The sequence below is a fragment of the Manis pentadactyla genome, chromosome 10 (genome assembly GCF_030020395.1).
Source record: "Manis pentadactyla isolate mManPen7 chromosome 10, mManPen7.hap1, whole genome shotgun sequence".
Taxonomy (NCBI): Eukaryota; Metazoa; Chordata; class Mammalia; order Pholidota; family Manidae; genus Manis; species Manis pentadactyla.
This window is the reverse complement of record NC_080028.1, coordinates 11,982,831-11,997,197: the sequence shown is the minus strand read 5'-3', so window position 1 is coordinate 11,997,197 and position 14,367 is coordinate 11,982,831. Positions and strand designations below refer to the sequence as shown.

Here is a 14,367-nt window from a genome sequence, read left to right as displayed (position 1 = left end):
TCTTAAGTTGTTAGTTTAAGACCATTATTTCACTCTGCTTATGGTATCTATTTTTAAAAGGCCTACTTTTTAAAATCACAAAAATCACTGTCACACAATTTGCTGAAAATAACACAAGGCACTCATATTGTTCAATGTACATGGGACAAGCAGCCAAGAGAACAGGTAATGGTATTTCTGGGACAATACAGATCTAAACTTGTTACTTTATCTTTTTTGAAGTCTACCAGGCCTCAGGCTCAGCACGCTTACCTTGTGCCTCTCTACACTTTAAAAATGAATAAGATTGACCGATTAGAGGCAGATTAGAAAAAGAAGCAAACAGAACTTGAGGTGAAAACTAGGATAATTAAAATTGTGAATTCAACATACAGGTGCAAAAAGTTTAGACACAACTGAAGAAGGAATTAGTGAACTAGAAAACAGGTGTGAGAAAGTAAGCAGAATATAATATAAAGATATGAAAAATACAAAAGTGAATTTGGGGAACTCAAAGGATAAAGGTTAAGAAAGGTAATAAGAGTCCTTTCACATAATAATAGAAGAATGGAAGAGAAGCACAATCAAAGAGATAATGGACAAAATGTCCCATAGTTGATATAAGACACCAAACCTCAGATTCAGGAGCCACTGCCCACTGCCCCCCACCAAAATCCCTAATACCATAAATCAAAAGAAGCCCATGTTAGACCTATTATAATGGCACACTACTCACAGAGCAGATTTTAAAAACAACCAGAAAAAAAAAGGCATTACGTACAAAGAAACAATTAGATTAACAGCTACTATCATAATGGAAGCCAAGAGACAGTGTTCAAAGTGCAGAGAATTCTATTTCCAGAAAAACTGTCTTTCACGGGTTCTAGAAACTACCTCAAACAAAAGCAGTAGAGTCATTTTCAAAAGAACGCAAATTGAGGGTTTGTTACAAAAAAAAATGGAGTTTATTATCAACAGACCATTTCTAAAAAGTCTAACAGATAAATTTCAGAAAAAAGGAAAATGATACAAGAAGGAAAGTCTAACATCTGAAAAAGAATAGTAAGCAAAGAAAATGATAACCATGTGGCATAATACTGAGAGGACAATGACCAATAAAGAATAAAAATAATGCCTATTTTGGGGATAAAAATATCGAAACAGGAATAAGACCCTGGAAACAACAGCGTGTGCCATGGAACGGGGTGACTGGCATTAAAGTGCTCTAAGTCTCTTGTGCTGCTCAGGAGGCTGAAAACACCAGCGACCTTTAGATTCTGATAAATAACCACTAAGATTAGTTAATACACATAGAACTAAAAGGCAGAACTCCCAAACTAGTAGAGGGGAAAACACAGGATAAAGGAGGAAAACAAATCCCCAGAAGTCCAAAATATAGGAAGGTGGGAAAGGAAGAAAAGAAGGGAGGAAGAGAAAGAGGGTAGAAAAGGGGGGCAAGTGGGAAGTACAAAATCTGCCCCAAATGTATCAATCACTGCAAATTTGGTAAGTCACCTAATTAAAAGACAAATATTGTCATATTAAATAATACAAATAAAATCAAAATTTCCAGGGGAGGAGAGGTGGAGAGGCACCAAAAGGCCGGGCACCGAAGGCCACAGGCAGGAGAGCTGGGGCGGGGATTCGGGCCACGCGGCCTGAGAGTCTTTATTCTTCGCCAGTACACTTTATCACTTTTAAAAAATGGTACAGTGGGAAATAACATTATAAACTTACTTTTGAAATACATGACTTTATTTTTGAAACATCAACTATGAAATCATTTAAATAATAACATGACTTTTAAAAAAATAAAATAAATATTAGGGCCTCCCAATCTTTTAAAGTATATAGGGAATTTATATACCACATTTTAAAATCCAATCAATACTTTTCTTTTCCTTCAAAATGATACAGTAGAGATCTATAAACTTTATTTTTCATGAAAAACAACTGCAAAGAGACTGGCTTTTAATGGTTCTTAGGATATTTCAAAAATTAGACAATAACACACATACCCAGTCACTGCTGTGTCTAGACTGAATTTTACACTCTAAAATTACAAAATTCTTATTACTGAAAGTATCAGAGACTATTACTTAGACAAAAAAATGTGTTTTAAGGTAAATGGTCACTCAGCAACTCAAATGTTTATTTTTAATAAACCACAGAACCAAGACTGTACAGAAGAGAACACAATTAACCCAGAGCCTCAGGTTAACATCTTCAAGAACCAAGATGATGGAGGAAAAGTACCTCATGAAATGCATCAGGATCTCCAGGATTAAAAAGTGAGGGTAATTTATCTTCTAATCCTTGTACTATTTCTGGCCAGACAGAATTCACCAAAAAATCATATCCAGGAACAGTACTGTCTTTTTCACTGTAAGATAAGAGCAAAATTTCAATTCACCATCATCTTCTGTGTACACAAAGCAAAATTCCATTGCAATGCTTTTACTAAAAGTTCCTCAGCCTAAAACGTATTACCTTTTTTAAAAAACCGTATTTGTGAATTAGTTTGTTTATAGACGCACACTTCCACTTCATTCCTTGGTCTCTGCTCACCTTGAACCTGACATTTTGCCTGTTAACCCTGACTCCTGTATTTCTCTAGCAGCAGAGAAAATTGGTGTTGAGGGTAAGGCAGAACCACTACATCAAATCACTTTGGCACAATTTTCTCCCCTAAAATGTGCTCCTATATTTACACTCTATCTTGGTAAAGAGAAGCAATCTTTGCACTCAACCAGACCACCACTAAACCCTAAAGCACTGTAAATTATGCTTATTTACCAATTACTAACAGCTTTGTGATGATTAAGCTAAGATGACCTTCAGTTCTAAAATTCTGTGACTATTTCACAAAAAATCTTAATGAAACTTGATACAAAAAACTGGTAACATTAATGTTTTTTGTGTGTATATGCTTTATTTTGCATTTTTTAGCAAAAGGCTGGATTTTGGAATTCTAATTCACAAACTTAAATGAGAGGCAACACTGAGAAAAAAGAATATAGGCAGGAAGTCCAATGTTGGGTCCTTTAACCTCTCTGTGTTTTGGTTTCTTCATCTTTGAAATGGGGATGATGGTAAACCTATCTCACAGGATCATCATATGGGTTGGTATTTCCGAAGCATTTAGGTGGTGCCCAGCATACAGTAAGTGTTGCTAGTTATTGTTAAAAACATAAGTAAATAAATAAGGCAGGTTCCTCAGGTTTCTCAAACTTAAAAGACATATAAATATCTTCCAGGAAAACACCATCTCACTGATCTACTCACTTTGATTTTTGTATATTCAGTAATATGCTCTATTTTAAGATGATTTTCTTTAAAAATGGTCAGCAATTTAATACAGAGCCTTATTTTAGCATAACTGGGAGTTTTATAGATAAGTTGTGATACCAAATTGTGAAGTATTAAAAATAAACTAAGTATTAATAACAAACAGAAAAGATGTTTTCACAATTTTCTTGCTTAGCAAAAATTATCAAGACAGGTCATCAAGGAAGAGGCTACACTGTACTGTCCAAGAAAGCCTGTCAGTTGTACTGTGGTTAAGCAATGATCCCAAAGTACTGGCGGGGTTGGAGCGGGGCCAGGGGGGGTTAAGATGCCTACTTCCTACAGACCCGATGTCACAGATCATACTACATACTTTTAATCTTAGTAAGAACTAGCTCTATTAAGTTATCTGGAGAAAGATCAAAATGGAGGATTTTAAAACTACAGATGCACAGAATATAAGACATATTAAATGATGACACTTCTTTATCCCCAAAGTATCTATTTAAAGCCCTAAAGAGAAAACTTAACTCTGCAAGATTAATAGCTGAAACAGATGGCTAATTAGAAAAGCGAATACATGCTCTTTGGAAGATGAATCTTGAATGTGCCAGGGTTGTCAGTTATAAAGGGCATCAAGGGTGATACAGGAAAAAAGGGAAGAACAGACAAGGGAGGCACCAAGCACTCCCAACCCTGGAGGCTGGGCTGAGAAGGGGCGGCCAGGCAGCGTGAGGAGGGGCTTGAGGCAAACGGGGATGACCTACCAGGGCAGGTGAGGCTCCTCCAATTTCCAAGGTTTCCACATGAATTCTGCCACACCGAAAGCCATGGCAAAGCACTTACAAAGTGCCAGACTTGATTTCAGACCAGGACTGGCCTTGTCAAGTCAAACGACTAGTTGTTTTGTGACTGTGGCTTCCTTAATTTCACATCATGACTTCTACTCAAATGCTTACCCCAAATCCAAATTCAACTGAATACTCATGATTACTAAACAAAAGTGGCAACCCCTGGCTTCCTCCGAAACCATGTAGTGGAAACAGCGTACTTCAAAGGTCAGGTGGTATAGCTGTTACCCCAGATTTTTTTCCTTTTCAAAAACAAGAGCAAAAATTCAAGACCACACACACTGCTTCCTCCACGAAGAGAGGGAGCTTTTTTGCCTTTCTAATACTGAAAATAAATGATTTCACCTTGCAGCCATGGGGTAGTTGCTGTCTTCAGGACACTGTGCCTGAAGGAGACGGGGGCAGCGCAGGAGGTGAGCACGGGGTTAGGATGGAAATGAGTCCTCAACAGAAGTGGGGCTGGAGGGCCCCGAGGACAGTTAATGCTGCGCACTGGGATAGAAGACGGCCTCTGGAAGGAAGTGGTATCTGAGCTGGAGCTGCGTGTGGAGTGACAGGGTGACAGGAGGACGAAGGGAATGGGAAGGGCAGGGAGAAATGCAGACACCCGATACCAGGTGTGAGGGAAGGGCAGGGTCCGCTGTGTGGCCGGAGAGCAAGTGGTGTGGGGAAACATTCCATAGGGAGAACCAGGAGGCCAGAGCCTCATGGGCCTTACACGCTGAGTCAAGGGGCCTGCGTCTTCATCTGTAAACAATGAGAAGCCACCAAAGACTTACAAAGAAGGCAGAGCATAAGCACGTCAGAATCCTGGGTAAACGTGACAGCTGCGGGCTGGTCTAAAGCGCGAGGGTGGAGGCAGGGGGACCAGCGGCGGACAGCCTGTCATGCTGCACAAAGAGGGCAAAGGCCTGGACTGGGACACGGCGATGGCAGAAGGTAATGGGATAGTCATGGGGCAGAGCTGCAGTCCTGGAAATTCCTAAATGCAGGGAGACCTGAAAATGACTTTAATCACAATCAGTATAAAACCCGTTGAATGAAACTGAGTTGATATTTACAGACAGATTATGACATTAGATTAAGGGAGGGAAACCAATTTTGGTTTCAAACCTGATCTAGGAAAAAGACAGTGTAGAGAAGTAAAGAGTATGGGCTTTGGATCCAGAGAGATGTAACCTTCAGTCTTAGCCTCACCCTACGGTTTTCTCATCTGCAGAAAGAGGCTACAGACCCCGCCTCACAGCACTGTCGTCACAGCACAGCAAGGACATGTGCATCCAGCTCAGATGAGGAGGCCGGTGCCGAGCAGCGCACCAGGAGTCGGCAGGGCAGGGGTGAGCACCGGGCTGGGTGAGCACTCACAGCGGCTGTTACCTGGAGATGGATCCGCCTGTGACTCCTCGGAGAAGGCGGCAGTGGTGAGGAACAAACGCCAGGAGTTTATTGTACATGATCTGGAGGCCACCCGGCTGGGACATGACAACGTGCTCTACGATCACCTAGCAAAAGGAATGTCATTTTTTTAAAAAAAAGCATCTAAAAGAGAACTACCTACTACAGTATGAACTACCTACTACAGAGAAAACAGAGAAAAATCTTAAAAATGTGCTTCCTGATGGCCATCCTCGTCGCCAAATGACCTTTAGGTAAATAAAAGCTACACTCAGAACTGGTTCCCAGGATAGGTCAGAGTTCTGGCCCTGGGGGCGCAGGGGCTGGGGGCCAGGGCCCGGCCTGAGGCTGAAGAGCCAGCACGGTCTTCTGCTCCCCTTTGGGGCCTGACAGCGGGCGATTCCCCACCACACGGCTCCGTGCTGCCTCGGCTCTTCTGCCGCTATTCAGACGTGGGGAAGGTTTGGGACAGAGAAAGACAAGGAAATATATTATACATCTTACTGTGGTCAGGTTGAGAGTCGAGAGGTGATGAGATTAAGCATCCAAGTAAAATAAAATAAAAATGTGGCCATGGTTTATTTAGTATTCCACTGAAACTTCAAATATTTCTTCAATTTACTACACTAGATTCATTCAGTGGAACCAAAGGCATAAATTACTAACTGAATTATTATCACTTATTGATAAAGAAATGACATAGGTCATTCGTCTTTTCCAGCTCCACTGAGACTGCTGTGAAATACAACAGGATACAAAGACAAAACTGACAGACCACTTATTTTCAGTAATCCTAATGAACTGCATGGATTATCTTTACTGATTCTTAAATTTTATTTTTATCAAAGGAATTCTAATTTCCCCTCTTAAAAATGAAAGACTTTCATCCTGAGGTCACGATCCATAGAAACTTTGAACTTCCTGGACAGAAAGAGCTTTCAGAGATGGGTCTGGAAGGACGTCTGCAGATACTGAGGACGGGCCTGGCGACGTCTGTTTGAACCGGATGAAGATGCCATTTTTGTGTGTGGAAATACTGAGTGCTGGCAACTTTCTACAGTGCAGCCTATAATCTGGCTGCTCCAAGGCAGCACACACTTACTCCTATATTTTAACTGTATCCTAACAGGTGAATGATACTGGGCAGCTGAGTTCTGGACTTAATGTATTACTCTGCTCATTTAGCAGCCTGTAAAAGTCCTTCACCTTTTTTATTCCTTCCCTCCCACCTTCCTGGCCCAGCAAACTCCTCCACATTTTCTAAGACTTGGGCCTAATTTATTCTGGGAAGAGCTCCCTCCCCACTGACTTTCCACGTTCACAGAGCTCTCTGCACAGTCCCCCACCAGGCATGCTCACTGCAGGGCTGTCATCTGCTTAACTGTTCTCTTCTACCCACGAGGCCGGTTGTTCAAAGACACTACCTGACAACCTGACTGACATTTAACTTACATACCATAAACCTGACCTAGAAGTGGTTTGGTACATACCTTCTTCCTAGGCAAGACCTTCACCCCCGCTAAATTAAGATGATCTCTGAGCTATGGCCTCACTATTACAGGGCACACAGGATTCCTGGTATGCTGACTGTGGCCAACAGGAACCAACACTTTTTACAATTGATGCTGCAGTAACTACAAGAATCTCCCCAGAAAGAGTGCTGCTCTACCCCCACACAAGAGCAGATCCTCCACGGCCGCTGGCTGAAGGCCCAAGGCACACACACCTCATCCACGTACGGTTTCACTAGCACTTGACCAAGTAAGGCCTCTGCGTCCCGTGTCTTGTCAATTGTGGCGTAGGTCCGTAAGCAGTGCCGTATTATATCAACGTTGGAGGTCTGAAGCCCTTCTAATAGGAGGCCTTCCAGCGACTGTTGTAACATGGCTGTTATACCAGCTATACGCTGCAAGAAGAAATAGGTAAGAAAGTTGGAATACCTTCTAAAAATTCAAATATTTACATACCAAATCTATTATTCTAATAGAATACATGCAAAATGAAAATACTAACACTTCCTGTAGAGTAACAATGAATCTCTTCTCCCCCCCAGTCTCTTCATAAGTGAATCTTTGCTTCCTCAAAGGAGAGTTTAGACAAAATTACAGGATGCCAAAAAAAGTTACTTTTTTCTCTTAAGCTACAGCATAAGTCTTACAAACATCATGAATCTAAAGCCCAGTCAAGGGCTTTGGATAAATTAGCTCTTGTTACATCATATATGTCAATTTACATGAAATTCAGGATTCGTTTTACTCTTATAATTCAGAGAACACGCCTGTGTTTTACATGAAATCACCAATGTGTGGCATTCAGGAAGCAGGGGCCCAATAAACAAAAACTGAAAAAATTCTGAAGTAGTTTCAGAATCCTGTAGGTCAATAATTATTAGAAGCATTACTAGGTGAAAGCAAAACTATTTAGCAAATTCCTAAACAACAACTGTGGAAATCTAAAACACTTACTGGTCTTACTGTGTCCAAAAGAGGCATGCCTTTGCTTTGAATAGCGTGAAACTGCAACTGGTTAAATTCTGTGGCAATTCTCTCCAAAATCTGTCCAGTCAAAAGTGGCCTGGTAGAGACAATTATAGAAATTTAGTTCTATAGAAGTTTAGAATATAGAAATTAAAGAAACACTTTAGAAAAATAAAGTGTTTTCATTTCCGAGAGAACAAATCACACAATTAGCCGTGGCAGTGCTCCAGCACCTGCCGTGTTGTGACTTTCTCCAGAGAGGGTTTTTCCAGGGCCCCCTCGTCTCCAGGGGAAAGCTAACACGCCTTTCACGCCTCCAGTTCCCACTGTGGGCTGCAGGCACCCACCACCGCTCCAGGTGCCCGGGGGTGGTGGCTAAGTTCCCGAGCCCTGCTGCTGCTTCGGTGAGACCCGGGGGCCGCACGAGGTCAGGGCGGGCACAGCCACGGGTCCCCACCACCTTCCCGAGGCTCCACTGCCCATGATTGCCTTCGTGGTCAGCCTCCCTTTCCTCTCTCCCTTGCCCTATCCTATTATTCACACCCGAGCCCTCTTTTCTCGACCTGTCTCATTCTCCCTTTGTCTAAAACACCAAATGCTTTTGTCCCAACAAAGTAAAACTGTCCCTCTAACAGCAATAAACAAAATATCGCAGAATAGCTTAACTTGAAATTTACATTTACCGAATAAAAGAGCAGTCAGTCTCTATGTTCTGGGTCCTAGACAGAGGACATTCACTGTGTGTCTGCCGCAAGGTGTAATAAATGCTTTTTTCCCCTAAAACACAGTAGATAGCATCAATTCCACCCAAAAGGAAGTAGCAAAAGAGGAAAAATATAAAGGCATTGAAGCATCCGCTGGGCTTTCCTGAGGCATCCTATATCTATTCATGACCAATCAGGTAGGGAGGGGAGAAATCCACACCATGAGAAAATATGAAATGCCACCATTGACCATCAGTGGTCCACCCAGCCCAGTATTTGTAGCCTCCAAATTAGTTCAGAGGGACAGTAATTGCCCAGCGTGACCAACGCAAAAGGTTAACTCCTAACGCTTTCCTGAATGACCTAGTGTAAATTTATTCTTCATAAATTACCTAAACATTTTTTGCCCTAACAAGCATGATGTACTAACCACTCACTTACACTGTCCTGGTTTCCCCTTCTCTACAGCTCAAAGATGCTGATCTGAGTTAAGGAAAAGGTCCTCAAAGGTGATTCTGAGCAAGGTAGAGTATCATGTCTATTGTGTTAAAGATGGAACGCTGCAAAGGAACAGTGATCACAGGTATTTCTGCCAAAGGAGCAGAGGACTGGGCAGGATGGAAAGGAAGCTGGGAGGCAGGTGCCACGGACGCTGAGAGGGCACAGCTGGTGGGGCTGTCAGCGCTTCTGAGCACACCAGAGACGCAGAGCAGTTCACGACCAATGGGCTACATGGGACTGGTCAGGATGGACGTTCATGGAGATCCTGATAAGCACCGACTAAGGACGTGGAAAGGGCCAAAGCACACACGCAGAGGCCTGAGGAAGCAAACAAGGCAGCTGCTGACCGTTCACCCATCTTGACTATGAAAGGAAGCAGCGACCTAGGCCCCAAGAAAGACTTCCTCTCTGAACGTCTCATTTTGTAATCTGTGTAACAACAGGACACAGAGCATACTGTCTCTAAAGTCCCTTCCAAATTGAAATTTTAATTCCTAAAATTAAGAAACCTAGGATGCCTCTATAGCATGACCCAGACTTGGAACTTCTTTGACTCTGGGCTTCAGCTGGTTTTGCAGCAGATTATTCACGACTACTCACGGAGAAATGGTGTGGCTGTCAACAAGACTTCACAACAAACCCAAGTGAGACATGACAAGGGCCTACTGTGTGCCAGGCACCAGCTGACAGGACCCCAATGACTGTCAGACAACCAAGCGGGGTCATCACTAGCCTTCCATTCCAAATGACACCGGACGCTGAAGTCCCTCGACACAGGCTGCCCAGCTGGTACATGCAGTACAAGCCCGTGCTTTTCCCACTGTACCACACGCTGATCTCACCTGCTCACCCAGCTCGCTGACGTTACTAGACAGGTAGTTGGAGTCCCAGTATAACAAAGGAAATGGTTGCCATTTTCTTACTGTACAAGCTTTTTCTTTCCTGTTAATTGATTTCAACTAAATGTGTCCTATACTATTTCTTAGAGGTATAGTGCTTGCACAAGACACATCAGCGGTCATACTCTTTGCAAATCCACAAAATTTGAGCAAGATGAATGCTCTTCCACTCCTTGAAGATCAACAAGGATTTTGTAGTCCTCACGGAAGGTAATTCCAGAGAGAAATCTTCACAGTGGGCACCCTGAAGGTGACACGCTGGGACCGTGGCCTGTGATCGAAAGCTCTGTAACACCGTGTTCTAGCATCAACGCTTCACGCACTCCACTTTCCTGAGCTTTGTTCAAAAACACTAAGCCTTAGGCTTGGATTTTCCTCTTTTTCAGAAATAAGTTCTAATTAAAAAATATTTTTTTAGCCTCGGTGTGAAGTATTAATTTAGTAAAAAATACTGACCTGCTTACTTCTAGGGCAGATGTTTCCTTAGACCTTTGAGAATTTAAGATTTTTTCAATTTTGTCAACTGATCGAATAACTTGGATAAGCCTCAATACACACATCTATAAAAATAAAAATTAAGGGAAAATGTTATACTATATTTAGTGTTACTGATCTTAGTGCCCCATGCTAAATGCAGGAAAATGCAAAGCCAAAAGTCAATTTAGAATTATTTCAAGCATCCTACACATTATAAATATTTCTATAAACACTGACTTCCCAGGAAAGCAAATCTTAATTTTGGCTTTCTAGAACATGTACATTTCAATATTCAGCTGCAAGTTTATGGTTAAAAAAAAAATCTAGACTTTTTTGCTTTCTTATTTTCTGTACTCTTATTCCTTCTTTCTTTTTCCCATCTTAAGTGAACCTCTCTATTGGCACTACATTTATTTCCTTGTGACCTTCTTTCATGTTTTAATTCTAGTGTCTGATATTTATCCTCTCAGTTTACTCACGCATGATACACCTACATGTCTAAGTGTCAATTCACTGAAGACATTATTACATTATAAATATCAATGGGGTTGAAGAACATTATAAAAATTCTCATCCTTAGAAGAACATACAGATACAAAGTCATTCATGAAGCAAACAGTTACTGAGCACCTACTGGTAAGCTCGACATTCTCCTAGAACATGAGGACATCTGTGAGCAAAACAAGAGAGACTCCCCGCTCTCATGAAGCTTACAATCTTTTCTAGAAATGTACTACATTCCTGAAATATCTGGACAAGAGCTGAGAGGAGAGCTAATGGAGAACTGGGTGGTAGGTCTGTAAAACAGGCCTTTTCCCTCGGGATTTTTAAAAATGTTACTAAACTTAGAAAACAATGGCGAGAGCACCACCAGAGTCAGAAGCCATGAATGCTGACCCAGCACTGCCATTACATGATGATCAGTAAGACCAGAGAATGGAATCAAAACGAGGACCAATGAACGTGAACACAGTGCTTGGAGAAGCATATTTAAGGGGGGAAACAAAAGGAGAGATAAACACGGCAGGATGAGAGAGCAGACGCTACTTTTTCAAAAACAACCTGCCACGGAACACTGGGAGTATTTGCTTTGGAGAGCCCAGTTAGGCCCTGCCTCTACCTACGAGTACCTTCTTTACCGGCACACCAGAAAGGTACATGCATGTTAAGCTGTAAAGTGCTTCACTGATATTACTACTGTTTATTGAACTGGAAAATATGAGGAATTTAAACTTCGTGACCACTCAGGTACCTCTAAAATTCTGTCTTACTTCAAACAGGTAACATAACATTATAATGCATAAATATAGACATACAAAAGACCTTTAAAAAACCAGTTTCACAGTACTGAGAAGTATGAGAAGGCATGAGGGGTGGGCTTTTAGCTGGCATGGAGCATAAGAAATCTATTGTCTTCTTTAAAAACTTTAATGCTACCATGAATAAATTAAAACACAAGGAGAATATGCGATTTCCTTTGTCTTTTTAAAAAATCAACTAATTTACCACAGCCCTTTTATTAGTGGGACGTCAGTCAGACCAGGGATGACAAGACCAGGCTCCAGCTCTGGAACTGAGCTACTGATGCCTCAAGCCGAGGCGCCCACTCCCTCTCCACGAAGGCCCTGGAGGAGCCGGCCAGACTGTGGGCCCCGGCTCCCAGGTGCTCCAGGGAGTCCATGCGACACTGGTGCGTACCTTTTTTTCCCTAATGTCCACTTGTTTAGACATTCGTTCATCTACTGCATGGATTCCTTCACTGACAGATGACCTAAGACTCTTTAAAAAACAAAGAAAATGTACTGCAGAAATTGATTTGTCACATTACGAAATTTATACATGTAACTCAATTCCATAGAACTTAACATCTATAGGCCAAATTATGCAGATAGTGACAAAAATACAAAATACTGGACACAACTGCCATTGAGGATACTCATAATTTGGGGGTAAGATGACACACAGAGAGCTGAGGTCACACAGAATTAGTGGCCAAGAGAAAAAAAATACATACACAATGAATGTCATAGGTGGTCAGGGCAGAGAAAGAATAATCTGAGTCAAAGTACAGGAGAGTCTGGAAAAGAATTTGGGCTGGAGTCTGACTCTGAAGACGTGTGTATGCTGGCAGCGGTGGGGAGGGGGTTATCAGAGGGCAAACGCAGGAGGAGACGACCGCGCGTGCCAGACGCAGGGACAGGGAGGCACGCACCTGGGCGCATTGCCGGCTCCCCTTGCAGAGAGGCAGAATTTAAGAGGGATGGGCTAATTTAGCAGGCCTCTACTCAGATAAGGCCTTTACGCTGAACTCTATATTTGGAGAACTAGGGAATGCTGAAGCACTGATATATCATGAAATGTTCGGGAATATTAGGAATCAAGAAATGAGAAACAGGATGACTAGAATATGGGAGAGGTTATAGGTGGAAAAACATGTCCAGAAGCTAATGAATCTCGTCAAGTATGAGGTGACTGGGAATCAGGGCCAAAACAAAGGTAATGGCACCGACTAGGATAAACCAGACAAATCCCCACCATTCCACAGAGAGGTGAACTAACTCATTCAATAAACATGATGAAATACTAACTGTCAGCTATTGTGGAAGCCAGTAAGGACACAAGGAGGAACAAGGCAGAAACAGTCTTATCCTCCAGGGGTCTTAGAACCTCACAGAGCAGCTTCATGAGTTGAGATCAAAAAGCGAGGGAAGGTTTGTGGCTGATTAGGAGAAAAGTGGCTATAAAGGTGGCTGTGGAAAAAGGGCAGGGATATGATGCTGGCAGGCGGTGAGGCAGGAGCAGATCCTGTATGCAAGTGGCAGCCCAGAAGGTCCTGAGCAGAAGTCAGCAGAGCAGATCTGCCTGCAGGGAGGAAGTCTGGGGAGAAGAGCGGGCAGTAAAGGAAGGTGAGGCTCAGGGAACACCACAGCCACAGGCTGGAAGGGAGGGGGTGGCGCGCCAGAACAACGGCTGGAGTGCCACCCACAGGCTGCTGTGGGGTCCAGCTGTGGGGTCCAGCAGCAGGCCACAAACCACTTTTCTTCCATTCCAAGGAAAAGCACGTGAACAGGCTTTTGTGACATTCAAACAAGACGTAAACACTCACAAATAAGTGCCAGTTCAAGGCACAGCTCAAAACTTACTTCTTTTATGACATCTTTTCTGCCTACCCCTCTTCTGGATTTCTCAGAATTGACATTTATTATTCTGCGTTTTTAGTTTTCTTTCCAGCTTTATCCATGCATTATGTCTTTACTTACAAGGCACCAGGCACTGTCTTAGGGGCTGCGTGTGAGAGGCCACTCAGGCTGGTGTGGCCTAGTGGGGATACACATGAGAAATGGGGTACAGTGCACCACGTTTATGGCAGGGCATCACAACTACTCGAGATGGGGCGTCCAAGGCCTCAGCCAGACAGGACACCAGGGGAGGACAGGGCAACGTGATTTTCTGCTGGAAGTGATGCCAAAACTGCCCCCTACTGTTCATCCAGGAGGAGTCCCGCTTCCCAGGGGCTTAGAGGTGGGGGTCCCGCAGCACATTTTCCCAGAGGAGCATTAAAATGTAATATTTATTAGGCATTACATTTTATTATCCCTTGGATACATGAGATGTTAAACAGCTTTTGTGAACTGGTCTAGGAATCTAACCACATTGAAAACATTATTTGGGAAAATACTTGTAAAATTACAAATTTTTAAGATACAAGCCATTCATAAGTTGGAGCCCATTTACATATGAGTGAGGTGGCTAAAACAAGCTGAATTTGGAAGTGCCCTTCTCTTCCCCTAACATT

The 14,367-nt window shown here is 42.6% G+C and overlaps 1 protein-coding gene across 5 annotated transcripts in view; it reads right to left on the bottom strand.

The window, feature by feature from the left end:
* Positions 1-14,367, bottom strand: part of COG2 (component of oligomeric golgi complex 2) — a 40,519-nt gene that overhangs the window by 14,631 nt on the left and 11,521 nt on the right. For 3 of the 5 annotated variants that reach the window (XM_057486419.1, XM_057486422.1, XM_057486420.1), the window contains 6 exons: positions 12,270-12,350; positions 10,551-10,654; positions 7,979-8,087; positions 7,240-7,419; positions 5,496-5,620; positions 2,236-2,362 (listed from right to left, as the gene is read on the bottom strand). In XM_057486419.1, the coding sequence (XP_057342402.1) occupies positions 2,236-2,362; positions 5,496-5,620; positions 7,240-7,419; positions 7,979-8,087; positions 10,551-10,654; positions 12,270-12,350 (726 nt within the window). The remainder of the gene's footprint in view (positions 1-2,235; positions 2,363-5,495; positions 5,621-7,239; positions 7,420-7,978; positions 8,088-10,550; positions 10,655-12,269; positions 12,351-14,367) is intronic. The other 2 variants (XM_057486421.1, XM_057486423.1) reach the window with 1 other exon arrangement.